Source organism: Harmonia axyridis, chromosome 3 (assembly GCF_914767665.1).
Source record: "Harmonia axyridis chromosome 3, icHarAxyr1.1, whole genome shotgun sequence".
NCBI lineage: Eukaryota > Metazoa > Arthropoda > Insecta > Coleoptera > Coccinellidae > Harmonia > Harmonia axyridis.
The window spans coordinates 8,893,441-8,920,684 of NC_059503.1; the positions used below are offsets into that span (position 1 = coordinate 8,893,441).

At 33.0% G+C, this 27,244-nt stretch overlaps 7 protein-coding genes across 9 annotated transcripts; 5 read left to right on the top strand and 2 right to left on the bottom strand.

The window, feature by feature from the left end:
* Positions 1–3,962: 3,962 nt before the first annotated feature.
* LOC123674796 (2-iminobutanoate/2-iminopropanoate deaminase) lies at positions 3,963–4,690 on the bottom strand. The gene has a single exon (XM_045609881.1). The coding sequence runs from the start codon at positions 4,660–4,662 to the stop codon at positions 4,021–4,023; it is 642 nt and encodes a 213-aa protein (XP_045465837.1). The 5' UTR covers positions 4,663–4,690; the 3' UTR covers positions 3,963–4,020.
* A 1,706-nt stretch (positions 4,691–6,396) lies between these two features.
* Positions 6,397–8,063, top strand: LOC123674797 (ejaculatory bulb-specific protein 3-like). The gene is made up of 2 exons (XM_045609882.1): positions 6,397–6,616; positions 7,789–8,063. The coding sequence occupies exons 1-2, from the start codon at positions 6,427–6,429 to the stop codon at positions 7,998–8,000; spliced, it is 402 nt and encodes a 133-aa protein (XP_045465838.1). The 5' UTR covers positions 6,397–6,426; the 3' UTR covers positions 8,001–8,063.
* A 947-nt stretch (positions 8,064–9,010) lies between these two features.
* Positions 9,011–10,106, bottom strand: LOC123675191 (ejaculatory bulb-specific protein 3-like). Its single transcript, XM_045610501.1, has 2 exons — positions 9,876–10,106; positions 9,011–9,287 (listed from the first exon to the last, which is right to left on the bottom strand). The coding sequence occupies exons 1-2, from the start codon at positions 10,063–10,065 to the stop codon at positions 9,082–9,084; spliced, it is 396 nt and encodes a 131-aa protein (XP_045466457.1). The 5' UTR covers positions 10,066–10,106; the 3' UTR covers positions 9,011–9,081.
* A 955-nt stretch (positions 10,107–11,061) lies between these two features.
* Positions 11,062–13,718, top strand: LOC123675192 (ejaculatory bulb-specific protein 3-like). 3 transcript variants are annotated; one of them, XM_045610502.1, is made up of 2 exons: positions 11,062–11,302; positions 11,371–11,631. In XM_045610502.1, the coding sequence occupies exons 1-2, from the start codon at positions 11,116–11,118 to the stop codon at positions 11,574–11,576; spliced, it is 393 nt and encodes a 130-aa protein (XP_045466458.1). In that variant the 5' UTR covers positions 11,062–11,115; the 3' UTR covers positions 11,577–11,631. The 3 variants fall into 3 exon arrangements, with proteins under 3 accessions (XP_045466458.1, XP_045466459.1, XP_045466460.1); XM_045610503.1 differs by lacking the exon at positions 11,371–11,631 and adding an exon at positions 13,457–13,718 and having other exon boundaries at positions 11,063–11,302; XM_045610504.1 differs by lacking the exons at positions 11,062–11,302; positions 11,371–11,631 and adding exons at positions 13,155–13,388; positions 13,457–13,718.
* Positions 13,719–16,423: 2,705 nt separating this feature from the next.
* Positions 16,424–16,988, top strand: LOC123675193 (ejaculatory bulb-specific protein 3-like). The gene is made up of 2 exons (XM_045610505.1): positions 16,424–16,659; positions 16,728–16,988. The coding sequence occupies exons 1-2, from the start codon at positions 16,473–16,475 to the stop codon at positions 16,931–16,933; spliced, it is 393 nt and encodes a 130-aa protein (XP_045466461.1). The 5' UTR covers positions 16,424–16,472; the 3' UTR covers positions 16,934–16,988.
* Positions 16,989–17,784: 796 nt separating this feature from the next.
* LOC123675194 (ejaculatory bulb-specific protein 3-like) lies at positions 17,785–18,426 on the top strand. The gene is made up of 2 exons (XM_045610507.1): positions 17,785–17,999; positions 18,107–18,426. The coding sequence occupies exons 1-2, from the start codon at positions 17,810–17,812 to the stop codon at positions 18,310–18,312; spliced, it is 396 nt and encodes a 131-aa protein (XP_045466463.1). The 5' UTR covers positions 17,785–17,809; the 3' UTR covers positions 18,313–18,426.
* A 1,064-nt stretch (positions 18,427–19,490) lies between these two features.
* LOC123677141 lies at positions 19,491–22,837 on the top strand. Its single transcript, XM_045613670.1, has 4 exons — positions 19,491–19,725; positions 19,983–20,180; positions 22,281–22,430; positions 22,561–22,837. Exons 1-4 carry the CDS (start codon positions 19,539–19,541, stop codon positions 22,764–22,766), a joined length of 741 nt encoding a protein of 246 aa, XP_045469626.1. The 5' UTR covers positions 19,491–19,538; the 3' UTR covers positions 22,767–22,837.
* The last annotated feature ends 4,407 nt before the right edge of the window (positions 22,838–27,244 follow it).

Sequence of the window (27,244 nt, forward strand, 5' to 3'; positions counted from 1 at the left end):
AGTGGGAGAACAGAAAAAGCCTCTGGACGAACACGCCGAGTCTTGCTCTCGCAAAGAAATGTGTGGTGCTTTCACCAGGAAACTCCTGACGCTAAGACGAGACGAGCTTCGGGTAATGGTGGTACTGCTGACAGGACACTGTCGGTGCCAAAACCTTTTGTACCGCATGGGTAAGTCTGCAAATGAGATCAGCAGATTCTGTGGATAGGAAGTGGCAACAACCGAACACATAGTGTGCAAAGGTCCGGGACTGACTGGCCTAAGAACCACTGACATGGGAAAGTCAGTTCTGAATACTCACGAAGTAATAGCCAAGGCTCCTAAGTATGTCGTCGGTTTCGTTAACCGTATCGACGGCCTCCCTGGGTTTGTATGAATGGGTAGGGTTAAGAAATAAAGGGATATTTGGTCGCTGTTCCCGGAAGTCTAACAGAGATCCCTGAGTCAGTGATAATAATAATGATAATCTCTTGTAGTAGTTTGGAAAAGGTTTGGACGGTGGACATATGCCAAAATTTCAGATTCTAAATTTTTCTACTTCAATGATTCCCAAGGTTTTTATTGGAAATAAAATACCCAAAATCAACCCCTCCCACCATTATATATACACAACTAAGTCACGTTCAAAATCATTTCCCCTACTACCAATCCGAAAGGAATATGAATTGCTCCATCAGTTCGATCTTCCGTATCCGATCGGGAGACCAAAAACCCGAATACCCCCAAGAAATAAAATTGGAGGGAACGTCCTGATTCGCCGTAGCCTTCCCCATAAAGGAGATGTGCCCGTAGATAAAATTGGAAAACTTGCGACGGGCAAGTTGAAGTTATGCCGCCATAATCATTTGCGGAACGATCGACGAAAGGTTAATAATGTGGGCTCTTATGCCCGGATTCCAAAAGGCGGGTTATTGTATTCGTATATACCGGAGTTGGGCAGGACTCCCGGTCCCTCGAAACTCGTGTTTTCATACGTTTTCTGGCCACCTATTCCGGTGTTTGTCTTGCAGACCTTCCGACGTGACTAGTGAAATGTTTATTTGAACATTTTGGGTTTGGTGCAGACTCCGGAATTTATTATTGGGGGGATAATCTGGTTTTCTCTGACAATATCGTTTGAACGGATATCGCCGTAGGAAAGCAGGATTTGGAGGATTAGATTTAAGGGGTGGGTTGGATGTGGATGGAAAAGCAAATTTGGTTTGCTCGTGGGCAGTTTTATTTTCAGCTGGATAACAATTTTTATGAAAAGAATAATACAGTGCGCGTCAAAATTATGGAACAAATTAATTTTATTAGGAGATTATTTGGCAACAAAATCCTGAAACAGGTCAATTGTTTGTTTCACTTTTACCAAATTTTTATGCATTTTGAAGGATTTTTGTTGCACCCTGTGCCATCCCCATCAAACCTCTAAATTTTTTGAATAGGTAATGTGGGTCATGTAGTTTTGGCAACGTGAAAAATCAGATACCTATTTAAATTTGAAATGATCAATGATGGAAAATTTATTGGATATCTGTCTATTCATTTATATGAGTTGTTTCATATGTATATTAATCCATAAACTAGAAGCAATCAAAACAAATGCATATTGATGTATTCGCTTTCAAAATAATGTCAAAAAGAGTTGATTAGTCTAGAAATTGACCTTGTGAAATATTTGAAACGTTGGGCATGGGTAGTTATTTTTCAACAAACGCAATCTAATAATTCTATTTCGAGTTTTGAGAGCAATCAATTTCATTTCTGAAAAAAATATCTTCACGATTTGTATTTTGTATAGAATGCACAATTAATTCAATTATTTTTACAACATGAGCATGTTCAGAATTGATTAAAATTCAGATTAATTCGAAACAGTTTTTCGAATAATATGTTAGAAAAATAAAACTGCGATCTCCTAGACTATTCAAAATTCACAAGCATCAGTGTCCCTTATATTTCAAAAAAATTAATTTACCTTAACTTTCTGTTGTGAGTTTTCGCTTATAATAAAATATAATAATATAATAAGGAAAGTAGTGTTCGATTTCAACCAACTCTTCACTTTGGAAGATAACTCTTGACTGATGCATAATTCTCAATATGTAATGGTAACAAACTATCAATAGCTATGATTAATTTTTTCAAATAGGAAGCCCATGATTAATGATATGTCAAAAGTGATAAGTATACCAAGGTAATTATGTAATTTGTTGGACGCTCTTTTATTGAAGGTTATATACAGGGTCCTGCTCTAGTCGTTGGTGCTTGATAATCTCTAATTGGGACAATTGGGTTTTCAGTGATTCCTAGACTGGTCCTAAATTTCATCTTCATTTCTTCGAAAATATTGATGGTTTTCGAGATATTTAGTATGACAAGATTTTTTGAATATTAATGCCTCAGGATATTCGATATTACAATGTTATGGTAATTCCTTTTGAAACTTATTTCTGGTCCAATATTATAAATGAAATACTCTCTTGGACGATATTTCTTGAATAGATCTGTGATAGACAGTATTTGAAAAACAGCTTGGCCAATTAAATAAATGAAGATCTGCAGAATTTTCTTTATTTCATATTGAACACCAAGCAAATTTTGGATTCATATAATTTTGGATTCGATAATATACAGGGTGTTCGATTCGAAATGAGGAAAATTGAGTATATTATCATTAAAAAAAATTTTACAAGCTGGTCCATTTCAGATATACCGTTCGAGAGAGTAATTCAGTAAAACAATACTTGACCATAAATAAATTCCAATAGAACTCACTTTAACTTTGAAATATCAAATATTCAGAGTCACTTGAAGAAAAAAGGTGTCTCGCTAGTATGAAGTATCATAAAATATATTATTTTCACTCGAAAAAAAAAAAAATAACCGGAACTTCCAGGAAGAAGTGAACACCCTGTATATGTCTGATAACATTTTTATTCAGTATAATATTTAGTACGCAGGCAATACGAACTCTATAAAAACTTATATTTTATCTTTGACACAACTATATATAATAAAGCGCTAATGTTGCGAGATCCTGTAAATGATTTTGCGTGAAGAACGGTTATTTAAATGATAATTTTTTTGAACGAGAACCAGATGATTTGAAACTTCATGTTCAATGTCCACTATTTAATCAACGTTTTTCAAACGACTGATAAGTAAATGATATTATTACATAAATCAAAATCTAAAGTTCAACTAGCTATTATTGAATGTAATATCAATACAAAGTGTTATTTGATGATTGCTTCACCATTAGTATAAAAAAGAAGTAGAAAAATTACGGGACAATTATGACATAAATCACATGTTTTAATACGTGAAAATGGTTCTCCGCAAAAAGAACTGCTTACAACAACGAAGAAAAACTACGAAATTAATCAATCAGAGTGTAAATTGGAGGTTCTATCAAAATAAGATCCTTGGGATAATTTTAAGAGAATAAATTACTGTAAGCATTTCTCTATTTTGTTCACAAACCTACAGGGTGATATTTTTCTGGAACAATGTCCGCTTTCTCCCTCCAGAACGTTTTTTCTAGTGGAGCACTGCTACTTTGAGGAAATAATAATAATAACTCTTTATAAAGTGAAAAAGCAACTTTGACATAGTACAGAAATTTTTGGTTCGTACTACTATCGATTTTGAAAAAAAAATTTCAAACAACTCTCTCGAATTCATCAAGAAAATCCGAATTATCATAAACAACAAGTTAATCAGCCGTGATGAATAAATTCATTATTTGTTTAGGTGCTTATTTTCCAATCTGGATGAGGATTCGTAGAGATTCGATAATTATTACTTATGTATAAGTAGACAACAAAAAACACTCTGTATCTCCAAAACAAAGAGTTTTCGGGCTCATGTTTATAGCACTTCTCAAGGAAACTTTCATTTTTGTTAGTACCTTCAATTGAGAGACACCCTGTATATCCACGGTGAAAAATTTTGCATAATTTCCAATTCCAACAGACAGAGGCACTTGCAGACATAGTCTGCGTTTATTGTAACTTTGAAATCTACATTAGTTTACATTTTACTACCACAGTTACAAGATACTTGTTCTATTTCACCAGTCCCAGCAATCACTTCAATTTCCACTAAAGCTCCCAGAGGAAGTGCTGCAACCTGATAGGTGGACCTAGCTGGCGGATTACTTTGGAAAAAGTCCTTGTACACATCATTAACCTCCTTGAAACTACCGATATCATCTAAAAATATCGAAGTCTTGATGACATTCTCATAGGTTGTACCTGCAGCTTTCAGGATGTGTCCCAAATTCACCAGAGCCTGCTTGGCTTGTTCACCAACACCTCCTTCCACAAGCTCCATCTTGTTCTTGTCAAGACCCAGAACACCAGAAACGTAGAGGGTGTTGCCGAATTGAACAGCTTGGTTGTAAGGTCCAACAGGTTTGGGCGCACATTGCGTTAAAATAACTTTTCGCACAGTAGGTTCAGAGTTGTTCTTTGATCTGTTTTGGGAGGAAGCCATCAGATTCCTGCAGACTATGTCAAACTTGGCGCCACGGTTGACCGTGTTGTCACAACTGATAGATGTCAGGTTTCGGTGATGTCTATAGAGTTCGATTTTTCTCTTATCAAAAATGCTGCCCTGAATAAAGGCAGTTCCCTTCTTGAGAATTCCAGACAATACTTGTCTACTACACATTTTGTATCACTATGGAATTGGAATGTTTGTCGATCGCTTTCATCATTCTAGGATTTAATCAGTGTTGAAAGGTCAGATATTGAGTCATTATGAATTACTTGATTGGAATAGGGTATTGTAGTCATATAAATATTGAATTAATTCTGTTGATATGATGCCCGTTTCATTTCTTCATTTGTACAGTACAATAGGCAAGATGACAATTTTTGAAAACTATCTTATAATAACTTCTTTCTGTATCTAATAAAGTTTTAGTAGGCAAAAATGACATTTAAGTTTTCAGATTTAAAATTCGCACAAAAACGTGTGAAAGTGTCATGGCGTACTGCTAGTGATGTTAGCTTGAAAATTTGAACTCGAAATTTTGAAAAAACCGTAATTTCTATTTCAAAAATCGTTATATCCCCTAAAATATTAGTCACAGCCCCCTCATATAAAAACGTTTTTTATAGATCTAGTTGCGATCTAGAACATATTGAGGTTTCAAGTCCGTATATCATGCACCATACCTTTCAGAAAAGTAACTTGTTTTGTACCCTAAGATTATAAGTTTGAGAGATACAGGGTGATTGATGAAAATTGGCCTAAATTAATATTTCAAGCAGCTTTTTACAAGAATCAGAATGTGCTGAGGGCTTACAATGAAAGAAAGTTGGACAGAAAGCTTTAAAATCCAAAAACTTATCAGATAACATCAAATATTATCACAAAAGGAATAAAAACAAGACCGCATTTCAAAAAAGCTACATAAAAATTCTTTCGCTTGCTACACTTTTCAAAAAAGTGTGCCATTTAACGTGAAAATTGAATGCATTAGACTGAATTTTTTGTTTCTTCATGTCAATAACCATATTTCTTTAGAACGTGTAAAAAATATAGATTTCGAAGTCTAATGGAAAAAACTCAATAATCTGAATACTGCTCTGAAAATATTGAAATTAAATTAATCGTTTTGAATGGTTGCATGAAGCGAAGAATTCCACAAAATTTGAACAAAATCGGACTGAAGTTGTGGATATCAGAAATTTAGGGCAATTTTCATGAATCACCCTGTATCTCCGAAATTAACAGTCTCAGGATACAAAACAAGCTACTTTTCTGAAAAGCCTGCATGACCTGCATTCTTCACTATGCTATCGCCAGTCACTCATGTTACACCCTGTAGAAGTGACAAAATTTGCTGCAACATAGACTGGCCAATCGTCAAATCCAAAGAATGGCGATAATCTATTCAACCTTCAATTCAAGCTGGCTTTTCGAACTATGAATTGGTTGTTCTTTGAACATAATGTAGTCTGAAATCTGCACACAACAGATTCTAATAAGCTAAACAAAGGCTTTTCAAGGATCAGAAGAAGCTGTATATGAAAAAAAGATAAATGATCTCATGGATGATCAGCGTCATTCTTGCATAACCAATCTACGATCAATCATCCAGGGGCAGGTTGTTTACTCTTCGAAATAAGATTTTCGGCAATACCTGGAACTGAAATTGGCGAATTTTTTTTTCAATGTTACATGAGTCTGCGGAAGCTCACCTCAGGTACGTGAAAAAAATACGTCAGCATGATTGAGCTCTCGCTTTCAATTCATTCCATCTGTCCGATTCAACCTTGGGATCCTAATCTTTGACCATTGATTTTAATTGATGCGAAAAAAACAAGATGCCTAACAAAGTAAATCAGAAATTTGCCTATGCTAATGGGATGGTATATTTAGGATTGATAACACTCCACCTGATCATTCTTGAAATCAATTCCGAAGATGAAACTACTTCTCTTGTTTGTGTTTGCAGCTGCTGCAACAACTGTTTACTGTGATTTGAAAGATGTTGATAAAACGTTGGCGAAAATCGATTTTGAGGCTGTAAGAGCTAGCGGACGTCTTCTTGAAAACATGTTCAATTGTTTAATCGATGGTGTTAGGTGTACTCCTGATGCTAAAGAGTTGAGAAGTAAGTAAACATTTGAATTTTTCTGTATCAAGAACTGAAACTTTGCATTTTTTTGGTTGTTTGATTTTTCTAGCTACTAAGAGGTAATTTGTTTTTTGGTTTATTTTGACATAAATGATATCAATCATTTTCATAAAAAATGGATTTTTTTTTTTCATCATTTGCAACAAAATCAAGATAATTTTCAAATTGTTTTAGACAAAATCATACTAGCTTACTAGCGCAAAAAGGAAAGGATTGAGTTTATCCACTCTTGAATGGATATTTTTAAAATGGCTCTCACATTTATTCCAAATCTAAAAAAGATTTTGTGAATCCTACTTATTCTCATAAATGAAATATAATAGTGGGGGTGCTTATACAAGGTGTTTACAACTTTACAAATGAAATAGGAAATTCCTCGGGCCATTTAAAAAAAATTTTCAAATAACATGGTCCCGCAAACGATTTGTTTTCGAGATACAAAGTTTTTCTTGTAGACTTACTTTTTATGTGATGATTATACGAGATTTTATGGGGTTATTATACGAGTTTATCGAATCTTTATGAATCATTGCTACAGCTCGGGAAAATAAACACTAACATCAATATTTAATTTATTCATCAGAGCTCACCAACTAGATTTTTATGATAATTTGGAAGGATCCTGGGAATTTCGAGAGTTCAAAATTTGAACGAAATCTGTAGCACATACGACAAAACTACAAGAAATCAAAAAGTTCAGTCCTGTTTATTCTCGTATTCTTAAGCTACTACTAGTCCACAAAAAAAAATTTAGAGGAAAAAAGCAGGCACTGTTCCAAAAGAAAATATCACCCTGTTGATTTGCAATTAAAATTGGCATATCCGGTAATGTGAGCTTTAAAATAGAATATATATGCCAAATTTCAGCTAAATACCTCTTGAAGTGCAACTGCAATTAAAAAAAACAAAATTTCAACACCCAGCAACTTAAGAACAAGAACAAATTTATAGGACTTTTTCCTCTCAAAATTATCCGAGGAATCTCTAATTTTTGTTTGAACCTCCAATTTAAGAACATTCTGTATAGATGAACCTTTTCATGAAGGCCATCTTGCGTGTTGATAACAACGATTCTATTTGTATACAATTTTTAGAATTTTTGTTTAGAGTTTATCCCATACTTCACTGAACATAATTTTTCATTTCAGAATTCTTGCCGGAAATTTTGGAAACATGTTGTGCCGAATGCACTGAAAAATTGTATGGTGAAACAAAAAGAATGGTAGATTTTCTTCACAAATACAAACCAGAATATGGAAAGAGAGCTTTGGACAAATTCGACCCTGATGGCACATTAGTTGGAAAGTGTGACGCAGCCTTCCAAGCTAAGGGAATAAATCTGTCAGGATTCAGAATGTGATCAATTTATGTTATGTTATGTTTAGATTTAGAATTTTTCACAATAAAGTTTTTTCAAAGAATATTTGAAAATTGTTCTCAAAAATGAACTCAAATTTCAGCTTACCAGTATCCGTATTACGAGTACGAGTACGATCTTGTTATTCTTTATAGAGGGCCTATATACACTTCTTTGGAGGATTCATCTCCAAATTATATATGAAATATAACAACTTGATGAATATTTAATTGGAAGAAATCATACTTGAACAGATGAGCTTTGATATTTTAAGGGCCAATTGCACCATTCAAAAAATAAACGCTGTTTACCTAATCAATGTTTAGTACTAATCGATGATTATAATTTCTACCGATTGCACCGATTGATAATAATCGATGTTTAGCTAAACATGAGATATGTTTGGCAACATTTCAAAATATCGACGGTGATCATAGAAAAATCAGGAATTTCAATTTTCTAGTATAATGTTCTCTGTTCTTGTGGTGACAAAGTTAAAATAAATCACAAATTATCATTATAAATTGTCAGTGAATGATAATTCACGATCTGAATCAGAATCCATATTTCAATTGTGAAATTCCTCACAAAACCAAACACAGAAACATATAATGTGACACCATCAGGTTATGTCCATAAAGACATAAGGTTTAGGGTTATGTAATAAGGCATATGTTTTGACATTTTGAGTTGCGCAGAACCATAGACATTATATCAAATTGATATTAGGTCTATGTGCAGAACCCTGTTTAAAACTAATCGGAAAAATAAACGTCCAAATTTTCCTGTTTAGTATAATCGGTGATTAGGCCACATTAACGTCATTTGACAGATGGTGCAAGAGAAATCAGAAAGTAATCAATGTTTAAATTTTTAATCAACGATTAGGCAAATGGTGCAACTGGCCCTAATAATTCATATTTTCATTCATTTTCATTATCATCTTTATCTCAGAAATTTCTTATTATTATTTGAAATCGTTTTTCAGAATAGCTGACATGAAATGAGGAAACTGAATTTTAAGAATTTTTATTAATTATTAATATCATCACATTCAAAAAACAAACGAAAAATTTCATTCATTTTAAAAGTTTGAAAGATCCACACCTCCTTCTTTCAACTGTTCTGCACATGTGTCTTTGTGTTTTCTCTCAGGGTCATATTTATCCAAGAGTTTCTTGACAAGATCTGGTTTCTTCTCAATCAGGAAATTCATCATTTTATTTGATTCTTCCTTATGCTTGTCAGTACACTTGGCACAACAAGTTTCCAAAACTTCTGGCATGATTTCTGTGAAAATTGAGAAGGTTAGATATCTTTCTACAACATAGATCACACAACAGTTCATTCGAATATAGCAATAAATATAAGTTTTTCTGAAAAACGAAAAAAAAAAGATACATTTTTATTCGAAGGGGGCAAATTTAAATGCGTGGATTCAGGATCAACCTCATCCAAGGAGGATGGCAACCCAAACAAGAATCTTAAATGGCAAGAAGGGTCGAGTAACATAATTTTATCTCGAACGTAGCCATAGGGGGGGAGGGGAGTTAAGGACTTTGAACCCCCCTCTTCAATTCAGGAATATCCCGGTTAATAAATATTTAGAAGCGAATATCTCATCAAATGCAAAAATGATAAATCATAAATCAGAATTAGAACTTTCCAAGTGAAGGGTTTTCCTATAGCAAAGACACAATTTAAAACAGTTATAATGACAACACTGTTGTTGAAGCGTGTATCTTTCCATGATCAAATGGCGTATCCCACTGAAAACAAATGACATTATAACAATTTTGGATTGTTTTTTTTTCGTATTGGAAACTTGTCACTACAAAGCTTCACCGAATAAACATTGATTTTTTCTTCAGATCATACTTCTCAGTTCTTCTGCTTCTGGTGTACACCCTTTTCCCTCTATGAGGCAATTGAAGTGATTTTGCAAAAGCCTATCGTTATTTCTGATGGCATCGAAATCAATTTTCTCTAATTTCGAACTATCGTAAACATCACCGCAAACATTTGAAATTGTAATTGCAGCGGCCACACAGAAAACTAACTTGAACATCTTGTTGTTTGTTACTTGGAACCAACTATGGTTGGCTGAAGAAGTAAAATGTGTATATATACAGAAGCAAAATAATTACATCTGCAATTACTGACACATGAGGTGGAAATTTTGTTCTCCATTGACGAGTTGAATAAGATCAAAGCAAGGACGCTAATGCATTTGAATCTTTTTAGAGATAAGAAGTAATAACTTATTTGAGTTTGTTATTGTTGATTTTGTAATCGTTATGATCTTGATGCAATATTAAATTCTCCATTTCCGATTAAATGTTTACCTTGTTATTAGGAAATAATGCATAATGTTGGGAAGTAGAACAGTATGTCATGAGGAACTGAAGGAGATCAATGATATTTCTGAATTTGCATTGACTTTGATCGACAAAAGATTGGAAAAACTTCCTGAAACATTTTTTTTTCAATGCAATCTCATAGAGAGAGAGGGTGTATCAAAATGAACCACTATAAGTATCAGATTTGTAATTTCACGGCATTAAAAACTAACAGAGGTTTCACAGTTGGAAGAAATTTACTTGGACTCACAAAATTTGTAATATGAGACTTTGGAGGCTGTTAGAAACCTTATTATTAGTTGTGCGACATTGAAAAAAATACTCATCACATCAAAATGTGTGCAAATTTTGAGTTGAGTTGAGTTTCTAATATTTAAAAAAATGGGAATAATATTTCCATTTAGCAATTATATACGTCTTCATATTTCATATCCAAAATACAAGTTGAAAAAGAATATTTCAAAAACTTCCATTCTCTCTCCCTCAATGAATGTATCAAACAATGAAATTCAAAGGTTACTATATTAATTAGCTGAGAAACTGCCATCACTTCCTGATGACTCAACCAAAATTGCAAATTTTCTCCTGAAGGATACCCGAATTTCATTCACAAGTTGGCAAAACTTTTTCACCTCCAAATTATTCTTATAATCGTATTATAATAACCACTTATTACTCCACTCCAGCGATATAAATAGTTGATGGATATCTTCTGGAATCATTCAACGAGCTCTGGTCTTCGCTCACTTATCTTCAAAATGTTGTTCGTCCTATTGGTTGTAGTAGCTGCTGCTATTAACGTAGCTCATAGCGAGGAAGGATATTCTTCGAAGCTGGAGAACATAGATGTCGATGCCATAATCAAGAATGAAAGATTACTGCAGAACCACTTCAAGTGTCTTATTGATGGACAGGGCTGCACACCTGAGGCTGAGGAATTGAAGAGTGAGTACTCAAGAAAACTACAATTTTTCAAACTATGAAATATATAATTAATATCAAAATTTTTTCAGAAAACATTCCTGAAATCATGGAAACCTGTTGTGCAAAATGTTCTGACAAACACAAGGAGGCAGCTAAGAAAATGACTGAATACCTACTTGCCAACAAGCCAGAGTTGATAAAGAAAGTTTTGGACAAATACGACCCAGAGAGGAAATACACTCAAAAATGCAACGATCAGCTCAAATCAGGAGGCGTTGATCTCACTGGAATATAATTATAATCTTGTTATGTTTGGACAGATCTTTTAATTAAATTAATGTGAAATACAACATGGACTTATTTTTTGTTCTTAAATCCTTAAAAACAGAATATTTCCTATACTTTATGAACTCTCAGAGAGTTCTGTATCTGTTTCTGGAATAGTTTACTCTTAGTAGTTTTCATTCGAAACAGAGACTGAGGAATTGAAGAGTCAAAGTTGACAAAGAAATTTAGAAATTTACAAATACGACTCATACAGCACAAATCTGGCCTCTGGAGGCTTTAATTTCACTGGAATATAAATAAAATCTTGTTATATTTGGACAGATTTTTTCGTTGAATAAATTTTGAATACCATATGGTCATATTTTGGATTGATAAAAAAAGTCTGTTTCTGAAATAGTTTACACTTCATAGTTTCCATTTGAGACTCTTAATTTTTTTTATATTTGCTCTTCCAGAAAAATAGATTACATCAAAATATTTGTATGGAGAATGTTTGATGTTATATTCTTAGATATACCACTGAAATTCTTCTCCACATAGTGAGCATGTAAATGGAAACTGCAATTTTATAACAGATATCAAGTGGAATATTTAGAGTTCTAGAAAAGAAAAATAATATTAATGATGCAAAAATAAAAAAAAATATCAAATGCATAGCAAGGGTGTGGTACTAATGTATTTCATCAAGAAGTCGAACCATTTTAAGGCTTCCATACATTCGTTATATCATTCTATGATGAAAGCCAGCTAGTCTTGGCGTGAAAAATGATGATGACATCAGAAATTATTGAAAATTATAAGCATTTTTGATGAGACCAATTGTTGAATACCAGCTAAGGATTTGAAAATTCACACTTAATAAGAAAATGATCAATTTTGAAGCTCCAGATGAAAAATTCCTTATGGCAAAGATAGTATTATGAGATGTGATCTTTATTGAAAAATACATTTTCGATATTTCACGTAGCAACTATTATGGATATTGCTGGGGAGTGAAGAGATCTAATATAACTGACTATAAATGTTGTCCAAGACTTAAGATTAACCAATTTTGGTATATTCAAATAATACCAAAAATTATGTAAATAGAGCGATAGTCTCCAAAGGAAACTGTTTCATTGAATTGGTTGCACTTTGCAAAAATAAATATTTTGTCTCTCAAAAGTTTATCTAATCGGTATAAAAAAGTCATCAATGAATAAATAATGAAGAACAAAGACATTTCCTGCGAGTTGAAGAAATAACAACTGTTTTACGCAGTCAGCAGGTAGAATCGATTTTGAAGGATTGTCAAACGAAAGAGCCTTAGATTAACGATTCCTCTGCCTCCACGAGCCACTGCCTACTTATCCACATATTTGCAGGGCGATAAAGGTGCAGAAATGAATGAAGCACATGATGTGTAGTGAAACAGGAAATATCGCTTCCTTATGAATCAATTAAAATTGCAAATTTTCTCCTGAAGGATATCCCAACTTCTTTTGAGTGATGCCAAAACTTTTCCACCTCCAAATTATTGTTATAATCATCTTATAATAACCACTTATTACTCCACTCCAGCAATATAAATAGTTGCTGGATATCTTCTGGAATCATTCAACGAGCTCTGGTCTTTGCTCACTTATCTATAAAATGTTGTTCGTCCTACTGGTTGTAGTAGCTGCTGCTATTAACGTAGCTCATAGCGAGGAAGGATATTCTTCGAAGCTGGAGAACATAGATGTCGATGCCATAATCAAGAATGAAAGATTATTGCAGAACCACATCAAGTGTCTTATTGATGGACAGGGCTGCACACCTGAGGCTGAGGAATTGAAGAGTGAGTACTCAAGAAAACTACTATTTTTCACACTATGCAATATGTAATTAATATCGAAATTTTTTCAGAGAACATTCCTGAGATCATGGAAACCTGTTGTGCGAAATGTTCTGACAAACACAAGGAGGCAGCTAAGAAAATGACTGAATACCTACTTGCCAACAAGCCAGAGTTGATAAAGAAAGTTCTGGACAAATACGACCCAGAGAGGAAATATACTCAGAAATGCAACGAGCAGCTTAAATCTGGAGGTGTTGATCTCAGTGGAATATAATTTGACTTTTGTTATGTTTGGACAGATCTTTTAAATAAATGAATTTAAAATATAAATAATATGGACTTATTTTCTATTGATCCCAAATATTTCATACTTCATTAACTCTCAGAGTATTCTTCTTCTGGAATAGTTTGCCATAGGTAGTTTTCAGTTGAAACTGAGATTGAGAAATTGAAAAGCCAAGGTTGACAAAGAAATTTACGGAGAAATACGACTTATACAGCTCAAATCTGGAGGCGTTGATTTCACTGGAATTTAAATTTAATCTTGTTGTTTGGACAGATTTTTTCATTCAATGAATTTCAAATTATTATTATTATTTTATCTACTCCTATTGAATTATATATTCATTATTCAACTGCTTTTGAGCAATTAATAGTATCTATTAACAAACATCGTGAGTTATAATAACTCACTGCTATAACTCACTATAATAAATCGGAAAATATGGATCTGTGCTTCTATACTTCTCTGCTTCTATTCGATTGGCCGAAAGGGAACATTCCATTATTGTTATTGAGGGGAGGAATGTCCGAGGGAATGTCACTTTAATAATTTTGACGTTTTCAAATTAAGCTGATATCTAATTATCGTGAATGTTTTGCTGAAAACGAGTAATTCAGATAGTGAAGATGAAATATTATATAGGTATACATTTCCAACAACTAATGTTACCATACAGAATTACTTGCCCGAAAAAAATATAAAGGAAGCTAGTTCGATTGTAATTGGTGACACTAAGTTTCAATCTCTCTTGTAGTCAGGATCGAGCACATATGTTTATTTCCCGTTCCTTCTGTCTATATTCTAAGTCTGTATATTTTTCTTAGTATTTATTGATATAGTCGTAGATAAAGTATAGTATTCAACTTGCGGTAATGGTCATAACTCACTTGATGAATTACAGCACTCGCCTGCGGCTCGTGCTGCAAACTTCATCTGCGTGAGTTATGACCTACATTACCGCTCGTTGAATAATATACTATTACAATATAAGAGTTGAGAATTACCTATATAACTCACAGAACTTAAATAAATCATTTCAGTGTGAAAAAATATGCAATATGGTCTTATTTTCGATTGATCCAGAAATGCAGTATATTTCATACTTTATGAACTCTTAGAGAAGTCTGTTTCTGAAATAGTTTACACTTGATAGTTTCCATTTGAAGCTCTACACCTTCTCATATTTGATTTTCAACAAAAATGAATAACATAAAAATATTGGTATCGAGAATGTTTGCCGATGTGGAATATTCTTAGATACACCACTGAAATACTTCTTCACATAGTTAGCATGTAAATGGAAACTGTGCAATTTTATAACAGATATGTAAAGTGGAATATTTAGAGTTCTGAAAAAGAAAAATAATATTGATGATGCAAAAATAAAAAAATTCATCAAATTCATAGCAAGGGTGTGGTACTAGTATATTTCATCAAGAAGTCAAACCATTTTAAGGCTTCCACACATTCGTCAAATCTTTCTATGATGAAAGCCAGCCAGTCTTGGGGTGAAAAATGATGATGACATCAGAAATTATTGAAAATTATTAGCATTTTTGAAGCGACCAATTGTTGAATACCAGCTAAGGATTCGAAAATTCATACTACATAAGAAAATGATAAATTTCGAAGCTTCAGATAAAAAATCCTGATAACAAAGGTAATTTTATGAGATGTGATTTTTATTTAAAAATAAATTTTCGATATTTCACGAAGCAACTATTAAGGATGTTGCTGGGGAGTTGAGAGATCTAATATCACTGACTATAAATGTTGTCCAAGACTTGGGATCGACTATTTTGGTATATTTAAATAATATCAAATATTATGTAAATAGAGCGATAGTCTCTAAGGAGAACTGTTCGATTGAATTAGTTGCACTTAGTAAAAAAATGAAATCTTTTGCCTTTCGAGAGTTTATCTAATCGGTATAAAAAAGTCGTCAATTAATGAATGAAAAAGAACAAAAACATTTCCTGCGAGTTAAAGAAATAACAACTGTTCTACGTCGCCAGCAGGTAAAATCAATTTTGAAAGATTGTCAAACGAAAAAGCTTCATATTAACGATTCCTCTGCCTGCACGAGCCACTGCCTACTGCGCTTATCAATATCATTGCAGGCCGATATAGGTGCAGAATAGTTATTTATAATACAAGTGCAGAAGGCATTGATATTCTTCCACGAGTTCAAAATTCAAAAACGAGCCACGAAGTGGCGAGTTTTGGAATGAACGAGTGGTAGAATGAGCCTTCTGTACGAGTATTATACATTATTTTCTCTAATTCATTGCATTTTCATTGAAATTAATGAAATATTTCCATAAATATAATTTAGTGATTTTTGCATTGAAAAATATTGGTTGGCAGAACTAATTTCTTTAAGGCAATTTGTTGAATTGACAGATAAAGCCGTAGCGGAAAGTTCGGAGTGCCAACATAGAATAATAAAATATAACCATGAAAACTGTGCGTTTCTGATATATTCTCGCACGATTTTGTTCTACAAGATGTGGAAGAATGAACGGAATAACCACAGAATTAGAGAAATAAATAAAGCACATGACTTGTAGTGAAGTTAAACAGGAAATTTCGCTTCCTAATGAATCAATTAAAATTGCAAATTTTCTCCTGAAGGATATCCCAACTTCTTTTGAGTGATGCCAAAACTTTTCCACCTCCAAATTATTGTTATAATCGTATTATAATAACCACTTATTACTCCACTCCAGCGATATAAATAGTTGCTGGATATCTTCTGGAATCATTCAACGAGCTCTGGTCTTTGCTCACTTATCTATAAAATGTTGTTCGTCCTATTGGTTGTAGTAGCTGCTGCTATTAACGTAGCTCATAGCGAGGAAGGATATTCTTCGAAGCTGGAGAACATAGATGTCGATGCCATAATGAAGAATGAAAGATTATTGCAGAACCACATCAAGTGTCTTATTGATGGACAGGGCTGCACACCTGAGGCAGAGGAATTGAAGAGTGAGTACTCAAGAAAACTACTATTTTTCACATTGTGCATTATGCAATTAAATTTGAAATTTTTTCAGAGAACATTCCTGAGATCATGGAAACCTGTTGTGCGAAATGTTCTGACAAACACAAGGAGGCAGCTAAGAAAATGACTGAATACCTACTTGCCAACAAGCCAGAGTTGATAAAGAAAGTTCTGGACAAATACGACCCAGAGAGGAAATATACTCAGAAATGCAACGATCAGCTTAAATCTGGAGGTGTTGATCTCACTGGAATATAATTTGACTCTTGTTATGTTTGGACAGATCTTTTAATTAAATGAATTTGAAATACAATATGGTATATTCTTTATTGATCCCGAAACACACTAAAGCTCATACTTTATGTACTCTTAGAGAATTCTTCGTCTGGAATAGTTTGTCCTAGGTATTTGAAGTTCTCCACCATCTTACATTTGCTCTTCCACAAAAATGAATTATATCAAAACATTGGTATCGAGATCGTTCGACTTTGTGCAGATTTAGGTCTTGATAAGAAATATGATATTAATTATGCAATATATAAAACACATGATTCGTTGGAAAATCAAAATAGAGTATTTGATCCCAAAATTCGGCGAATATTTCGAATCTTGTGACAGAGCCAAAGTACACTTTTTCATAAAATTGAGGAAAAAGAACTAATCAAAATGGGAGACTGGAGTAAGTGATAAAGTTCAACAAAGATCTAAATTTTTAGTTAATTCCTGAGCCAAATATTACGTCCTCTTCCCAAATTAGACAATAAGGTAAAATCATGGATATGTTTCAAATTAGAAACGCACAGCTCAAAACTTTTCCTATTCAATTGATTTCATATGTGAAAGAATCTGTTTTATTTGAGTACAGAAAGTATGAAGTATTGATCAAAAAATAACAGAAAATGACTATTCCGAAGCGTCAAAACTGATGATGGAAATGTTTTCAATCTTCCGGATAGAGCTACAAGACTTTCCACTCACTTTAATTGTTTAATGAGTGTGCAACCACATCGATCAAATTGTTATCGGATATATTCAACTTATTCTAATAGATTTTTTGTCAAACATTTTTCAATTATAAATGTTTGAATGATCATGTTGCGAATCAGTTGAATTATCATTTTCTATCCATGCACTATGGGTTTATTTCTTCAAATAGTTGCTTTTATGGCAATAATTCTAACAGGTCATTGTGAAGACGGTTATTCTTCGAAATTAGAGAAAATTGATATCGATGCCATAATTAAAAATGATAGACTTCTTCAAAACCATTTTGGTTGCATACTTCAGGGAAGAGGTTGCACACCAGAAGCGGACGAACTGAAAAGTGAGTTTTAATGTCATTCGATTAATATTTCTTAACTTTTATGTTGAAATTTTCAACCCTCTCAATTTTAATATTCTCTAATAATGTAATGTTATATTTTTCTGCAGGACACATTCCTGAAATCATGGAAACGTGTTGCGAGAAATGTTCAGATAAACATAAGGAAGATGCTAAAAAGATGTCCCTTTTTTTGATTGACAACAAACCAGAATATGTCAAGAGTATGTTAGATAAATATGATCCAATAAGGGAGTATACCCAAAAATGTGCCGAACAACTGAAGAATGAAGGAGTAGATTTGAGTTCTTTTTGATATAATTTCCTCACAAAGTGTTGGATTGATATTTTTCTTTCGAAATGTGTGTTGAAACTTCATATTATCATGTTTTTGAAAAATGTTTGCAGATAAATTAAAGACAAGAATTAATGTTGAATATTTTCTATCCCCACTCCTTTGGGCCTATGTGATACCTTTCAGTAGATCTTATTCTGTAGAAGTTAGAAGAAATATGTTAATTGGTGACTGTGTCCAATCACATACATCGTGCCAATAATGTAACGTAACTAGTCAATAATTCTTGTATGAAAAAATCCTCGCACCTGTCGATTTTTAATTTCAAAAACAATTCATCGTATGCTTTTTTTAATGCGATATTTCTCACCTCCTACGACCCGCACCCCCATACTTGATTTTTCAAATGGAAATATATGGATTGTGATTGATGTATCACAATGAAAGGTAATTTGATCATCTATTCAGCAATGTGGCTAAAAGTAGAATTGGTTATGCCGTTTTTTATTAGAAACTTAGGAAATAATTTACAAATTTTCCTTAATAATTCTGCGTACAAGAATTATTGACGAGTTACGTTACTTTTTTGGCACGCTGTGTAGTATTTCAGGCGCAATAATTTTTTGTCTAGTACTTTCGGATATACAAAACGCATTGAGTAAGCATAAACAAGAATTTTCGAGGAAGATTTTTCCAAGAGCAGAAAACATGTGCACATTGTGCCATACAAATTTGCAGAATGTTTTGTATTCAGATTAATTCCATTAAGATGAATACCAAAACAATCTCTGAAGAAATTAAAAATTTCGAAGAACACGCATTACAAAAATGTTCAATTCCGAGTATTTTATTCCAAAAACCAAATACATAAATATGTATATGAATCACACCATCCTGTATAATTCATAAGAAAACCTGGAAATCCCTTCAAATTACATTTTATAGATAATAAAAATATACCGGGAAAAACTTTCCGTAAGACAACAACACATTAATGCAATGAAACGAATCGACCTACGTAAGATGTAGATTATCTTCATCACCGTCTTCATCTTCAAATTGTTAACGAAGAGGATAAGCGCCATCCTTGATTTTTTATTCAATTCAATTCGCAACGATTCATAATTGGTCTTCTAATGATAGAATAATTGTGGGTATATTTGGTGGCTGAATTAATATTTCGACTATAAATATCCCCTCGAGCTATACCAAGTCATCAGTAGTTCCTTCAACAGAACAATATCAAAATGTACTCTCTTGTGATTGTCGCAGTTGTTGCATTCTCAGCAATTGTGAATTGCGATGACTTCTATTCTTCGAAATTCGAGAATATCGATATCGATGCCATCATCAAAAATGAAAGATTACTCCAGAATCATTTCAATTGCCTTTTGGAAGGAAAGGGTTGCACTCCAGATGATGAAGAATTGAAAAGTTAGTTTTTTTTTTTGATATCTTTAATTTTTCATGAAAGAATTGTTTCTGAGCTACCATGACTGCTCCACTAATGAATCCAAGAAATACATCGGTGAAAACTTTCTAATCTCCAAAATTAAATAAACTATGCAATAAAAATTATTTTATTGACTGGTGCTCTTGAATTTCTTTTCCTAAAATTCTGGAAAATTCTTATTTTATTCTCGGCTATTGAATAACACCCTCAAACATTGATCTTTCATTATTTTTTTCAGACCATATCCCAGAAATCATGGAAACTTGCTGTGGCAAATGCACAGACAAACATAAGGAAGGAGCCAAGAAGATGACCCAATACCTAATTGATAACAAACCAGAGTACATCAAGCAAATGTTGGACAAATATGACCCTGACAGAAAATATGCCAAAAAATGTGCTGAGAATCTCCAATCTGGCGGAATTGACCTCAGCGGTTTCTAAGGATGATGAAAAATGATGAACGATTCTGAATATTATGTAAAATATGTATAGAATAAAGACTTGAAGCATACCTTTTTTGTCTATCTATGTTACCTATGTTCTCGAATGAAATATAAGGTTACCTATGGATAATAAAACCATTTCTGAACAAACTAAACGTAACTTTACCACCTTTTAGAATAACTGAAAGGGTACAACATAATACATAAAATTTGATATAAGGATAGAAAAAAATATAGAGTCTTGATAAATATCTGACACATTAACTATTAAAGCTAAGTTTATAATCTACGTTGAATTAGGAAGTTTAAAATATATTATTAATCTCATTTATGTTGAAATAGCATGCACCAAAAGTCAACTGCACCCTTGGAGATCACATATATGTGGTTTTCAGCTCTAAAAAAATACAGAATTTACCTCAGGGCAAACTTATTTTTTCCGATATTTTTCTTGATTCTCTATGGTTGTTTATTTATGGTTGTGATGACGGGAGCAACAAGAAACTAAGCATGAATCTGGTACATGCTCGAGCGGACCTATAGTAGCCACTATCGTGGTTGAAAAAGAAGAAGAAGTTCAAGATTGTTTTTTCATATCTTCTTGCTAAATCTCAACTCGGTCTGATCTGTTACAGAATTATTATGTTTCAATATTCTTTTCTAGTTTTCTTTGATATGTTGATTGTTGATATGTATACACTTAAATGTCCTACATATATGGTTCTGATGATGTGATTAGCCCGAAACTTTGCACATTGATTGAAATTGTGATTTAATATAAACTCTCTGAATCTCAATACTATTTCTTTTTGAAGTCACAGAATAGTACTCCTTTTTTTCGAGCGATTAACGAGTCTCAAAAAAGCTATAAAGAAGATGAATAGACTATAATTGAAGATTCCTTCCAATTTTTTCATTTACTATTCAAATATATCACACTTATTCAATAATCTGAAAGATGATTGATGTTTACTTCTAGTTCTTTATTCAACTATCCTAGAAGTGAATCGCTGTTTTTAGAAACAATCGATTGTTTCAATGGTTTTGTCCTTCGGGAGCCCATAAAGGATATCATCAATTTTTGTTACAAAATTTAATCATTATTATGAGAAAATTAAACCATTAGAAAATTTTGGATGAATAGCCTAAGAAATACAGAAGATGTAAATCAACAATCTTGGAAATTAATTTCAAACTGTATAAAATGGAATAGTCCATGATAGGTACATCATAAACAACATATGTGATATGTATAATATGTGTACTTACAGATATATCGTGTTTTTAGATTAGCAGAAAATTTCATTTCAATCATAGTTATGACTCAAAATGTAAGACCATTGCCTTCTTCCAATAAAGAATAGTCTACTAGGAACATTCCTATGGTCTTCCATTGTACAAGTCGTTCGAGTAGTTAAGGAAGAATGCATCTAGTTGAGATGCATAATATGTAACAGTTAACAGAAAACAGTCAACTAAAGACGATCAATACTGTCTAACTCGAAGGTTGTAAAAAAAGTTATGTAAGATATAGTCTTGTCAGCATTTACCAATATAGCAATATATTAGTCCATTAGGTCTACATCATGGACTACACTCATATCTTCTGATAAGAGTAAAAATGCAAACCAGATTCTTTCTTGAATTATGTCGGTTTCAAATATTCGATTATCAAGATTTTTCATCATTCAACCAATTTTCATTTCAGAAAGAAATCGATACAATTTAATCGGAAACTTCATTTAAAACTAGATGAGACATTATTGAAACTTTTGTTTCTGAATAACCCCATCTCGAACGATTGGAGGTAGATCACACAACTTTCGATTCATCTCGAAGATAATCCACAATTTGGGAACAAATGACTAATCCTTGAAACTGACCTCGATTGCCGAAATTCAGCACCTCAAGAATGATATTGTCGTAAAAAATTTCATCTGATGGATAAATAATCGTTTTTTCAAAGACAAAATTATTTTGAACTCCTATAAATACACAAAACAACTCATTTCAATTCAGTCGAAGTGTAAGTACCTACAGCATCAAAACCAACATGAAATTCTTCGTTGTATTCGCTGCAATTGCAATAGCCTGTGTTGTCGGTGGTGATGTGTACGATACTTCCAAATTTGGCAACATTGATATCGATGCTATTTTGAAAAATGATCGACTTCTTGAAAACCACTTCAACTGCCTAATTGAAGGAAAAGGATGTACTCCAGAAGGAGATGAGCTCAGAAGTAAGTATGAAAATTATCAAATCAATCGAAGAATCTTTCATATTGGTTTTTTCGAAGTAGTTTTTGAGAAGTACTCTCTACAGCCTGAAAAAATTAAGAGTTGATTATAAATTAAGTTCGATCTTTTCAGAACACATACCTGAAATCATGGATACTTGCTGTGCCAAGTGCTCTGACAAACAAAAAGAAGAGGGCAAGAAAGTGACCATGTTCCTCATCCAAAATAAGCCAGAAATCATTAAGAAACTCTTGGACAAATACGATTCTGAGAGAAAATATCAAGAGAAATGCGCTGATCATTTGGCTTCTCAAGGAATAGATCTCAGTGGATTTTGATGAATGTTGAGATTGTAAACAATGGACATATTTATATAGATATTTTGACAGCAATAAAACCATAGCTCTTATGAATGTGTTTGTAAATCTCCTTCATAGTAATTCAATTCCAAGTAGACAAATTTTCAATGTTTTTTGGCACTTCTGTTCCAGAGCTATAATTTTGTCTAAATCACTAATTTCAGAATTTTGAACGGAAATTTTAATGAAATGATGGAGCACTATATAGTCAGGGAATGTGCGCTAAGAAATATGAAACTCCTAAGTAACCTCCAATGTCCTTAACCGAAAAATTTCAAATTCCATTCAAATCTGTCTAGTACAACACGAAATATTGAGATTCCAGATATTTTACAATTGCGCATGAGCAAGGACCATGGTAGATATGTCTGGATGACCTGTCCTATCCTTTCCCAATATTCTTATCAATTTTCATCAACATTGCGCAAGATTAAGAAATCCTAGTAATTTCACCTTTGCGCATGCTTACGCCCATCCTATATCTATATCTTAAAAAGCTCAATTTTGTATGTGACAATCTATAGCCCAAACTGTAGACCTATACCAAATTTCAATAAAATCGCCTAAGAATTGTAGAAGTGAGGAGCAGTAGTTTTCGGACACACAGGTCGACAGACAGACACGACACCAAAGTTGGTCAGGATATTCTTCCTGAAATGCATTTTGCAATTTTTATTATTTTAAATATCGGAGACCAAACATTTTTTCAACTCTAAAGTGATCATGCTTCCTCTACTTTCAGCAGGCTCAGGAACAAAAATTGAATTTATCAATTTAATCAACCAAACAAAATCAATTCTACATTGTGTAGATGGTTTTGGATTGAACGCACTTGATTCCATCCTCAGAAAGATATTGACTCTTTAAAATTCCCAAGATTCAAACCGTAAACTTAAAAGTTTGTTTTCATTATACGAAATCAGATACACATTGATGAAAAATATGTAGAAATCTTTCTTTTTATCAGGGTGCAGTTGGAAGTATTCATATTCCATTCTATAGTCTATAGTCTTAGGAACGCAGTAGAGGCGTGAATCTAGAAGTCTCTTTTTGCTTCTGTGCTAATGTCGCGGTCATTTTGTTATGATCATAGACTAGTTTTAAGTGACAAGTATTATGTATTGTTGAAAAGTTGAAGAGGTTTTTTCAACAAAGATGTGAGTATTACTAATTCTTTTCATAAAACTCCTGTGAAATATGTCATTATTATAATATTCGATTGCTTTTCCCTCTTGTTATTCACGTATCAGAGTTAATAATTGAAAACTTCTTGGAAATGTAGAATACCTACAATTGTGAATTTTGGTGCATTATATAACCCTCTGCTTTGATGATCATTGAACGGTACTTTTTCATTCTGAGATTTGGAAATTTGACTGAAATTGTTTATCGTTTACATTACGTCAATATAAAAATTGGAAAACAACTTGTTCGAATCTTCGAATTGTAACCTGATTCAGGTTGATGTTCTGGGCACATTTCATAAATGTGCGCATCCTAAAGGGACATCATTCTCAGTTGCTAACGGCTTGGCTTTTGTTTCTCGTCTCTAACAGAATTTGTATTTCTTGATAAATATTTTCTGATATTGAATACCTAATGAGCAGCGAAAATATTGTATTAGGTACCTATTGTTTTCAAAGTAATATCTGATCGATATTTTGTATTATGTTGGAAATAATGTGGAATTCTCAAATTCCTTTCTTTTTCAGAGAGTATGAAACGAAGAAGAAAGAGACGAGTTTGAAATGATAAAGTAATAACCTTAAACTGAATTAAATAACATAATGGTTATACAGGGTTCTGCAACAGTGGCGTGGTGCTTTATATCTCTAGTTGGATGAGAGATAGAAATCTAACTTTTTATTGAGGTATGTTATTGCTTGAGCACTATTCAATCAAAATATTTTCCATCACACAGGGTGTTCAGTTTTTCCTGGTTGGGTTCCAACTTTGTCTTATTAATGGCAAACCATTTTTTTTCGGTTTCTGCATAGAAAAAAGACTTAGTTATGGATGTTTTTTTTCAGTTTTCCCCTCAGTATGCACATCGATAAGTACCGAATCATCTGTGTTCAGGGCTCAGTGGACAGGAAAGGAAATTGTTCAACATTCAACAAGAATAGGTCCTCAACTTGTCTCGACCTTTTTGGAAAAAAGTAAGGTGAGGAAGGACCTGACAAGGTAAGAAACTTCTGTTGATCCTATTCTAGTGTTCTGGGTATGCTTTCTTGAACTTTTTGTTTCTCTATATCCGTCAAGCATGTTTTTTTTTCAAATTTCAGTAATTTCTAAATTTTGAGCAGAGAATGAATCCAAGGTCAAAATCAATTCTGTCCATCCGGCCGCCGTGTACACGATAACTCTCAAACGGAAATTTTTAGGGTAGAATGAGGGTCCGAATATCCTGGTTAAGTTCATTAAAGGGCCAAATTTGTAACACGGTTCCGGAAATCATTTTGTTCCCTTAATAATAGAAGAAATGGGCGTCAGGTCAAACTGAAATAATGAAACTTTTTTTGAGTATATTGGGTATGATATTTTTCTATGGTTCTAGTTGCGTGACCAACATGAAATTCTGAACGAGGCTTTAAATTGTCATTCAACAATCAACATTTAAATTCGAATTTCCCACGGCCATATTTACGGAACCTCTAATCAGATTTTGCCTATGCATAATCTTAACTGCGACATTCGAAATCCTATCCAGAAAATTTCAAATTTCTAGATCTTTTCGTTCGAGAGTTATCGTTTTTACGGGCGGACCAACGCTGAACAGACGGATAGAATCGAATTTGGGGACAGATTAGTCATATATGAGTCGAACCTTATCGTTTATGACCATTCTCGGCTCAAAATTCGGAAATGAGAAAGCGCACGAAAAAAACGTTCATCAAAAATATTGTTACATTATTACAATATTCATTCCAGAAAGGACCCTATTTCTGTTTAGTCCTGAGAGCTTTTTGTTTTTTGTTGGGTGTGATGAGTTTCAAAAAATATCATGCGATTACTTGTTTTTTTTTGAATTTATGAAATTCGCAAGTTCCAGTTTCTGAAGGCCAATTAATATAGTTTTGTCAGTATCTCGTCTTGAAAATAATCGAAATGAGTCAACATGTGGCATAATATCGTTTTTGTCTTCGCCCGACTGCTGCATTTGTTTTTATCAGATGTTTGATCGGATAAACAGCTAGTTTTTATTCAGCCGGCTATGTGTGAAGATGTACGTGGAGTACCTATTTGAATCTGCCAGTGATTTGTGTTTTAAGTGTCGAACTTAAGAACATTATCCGGAAAAATGTAAGTACTTAATACATATTTATATTCACTAGAAGTATTTCGACTGTGTCAGCCTCGATTTGTTTGAAACCCTATCAATTCAATGTCTCCAAATGTATGTATAAATTTTATGTTTAATTATATGTTATATTTGAATAGAACTCTCGTAAGTAAAAAATAATTATTTCAGTTACCTGATTTTTAATTTTGATATTTTTCTTTTAGTAATGAACTCTCACTTCTCAGTAACCAATCCTGTCCGAAATGTGATCCTGAATTGACCACATTGAGCTGAATGTCCCAACTTCTAATGAGGCTGTCCGGTTGCCGAGTTTGAGAAAGTTTATTTTCTACGCTTAATAGCTGAAGAGGAATACATTGATATTAACGCAGATAAAACTGATAGGATAGTCCTTGATATTTCAACTATTTGTTACATTTTAATTATTAATTTATTGTGTGCTTGTTCAGTACACCATTTCAAGTGGTTACAATTTCGATTTTCGAGTCCAACATGTTCTTTTCAAAAAGTTTTAAATCTCAGAAATTATTCATCATATATCGGCGGAGCAATTAAAAATAGGTCAACTAGGTCCTCTAAAAAATTGAAATTCAGTATATTATTCTATTCTACAACTCAATTAGAAGTTATTGAAATATTACTGAACCAACGCGTGAAAGCTTGTAATGTTATATTCTAATGAAATGTCTATTTCATTTTGAAATTGTGATCTGTTGTTGTCAATTAAATTATAGATTTTGTTGTTTTTCTGCACCGGAGAGAAGCAAAGAGAAGGTAAGTAAGGCAATCTCTGAAAATGGATATCAAATAAGAGTTATTCCAATTTCCAGTATTTTATTACAATTGTTCCGCCGCTAGATAGCGGCTTCCTTAGATTTCTTTAAGTTTGAAAGTATTAAATTGAAGAATGGATCATTTTCTCAAAATCTTAAACGGAAAATCAATAAATTCGAAGCAAATGAGTGAAGGGAAAACTTAGCTAACTCAATATTTGAAATTACAAGAAGAATCCAAAGGTCAAATTGATCTACCAAAAGTTCATCAATCTTGAATTAATCTTCATAAAATCTTCATGGCTATCAAAAATATCAAAGATATTTATTTTTTTTTAATTATTTTTTAAAAGTTTTGGTAGAGGTATAAGTGAAGAGGT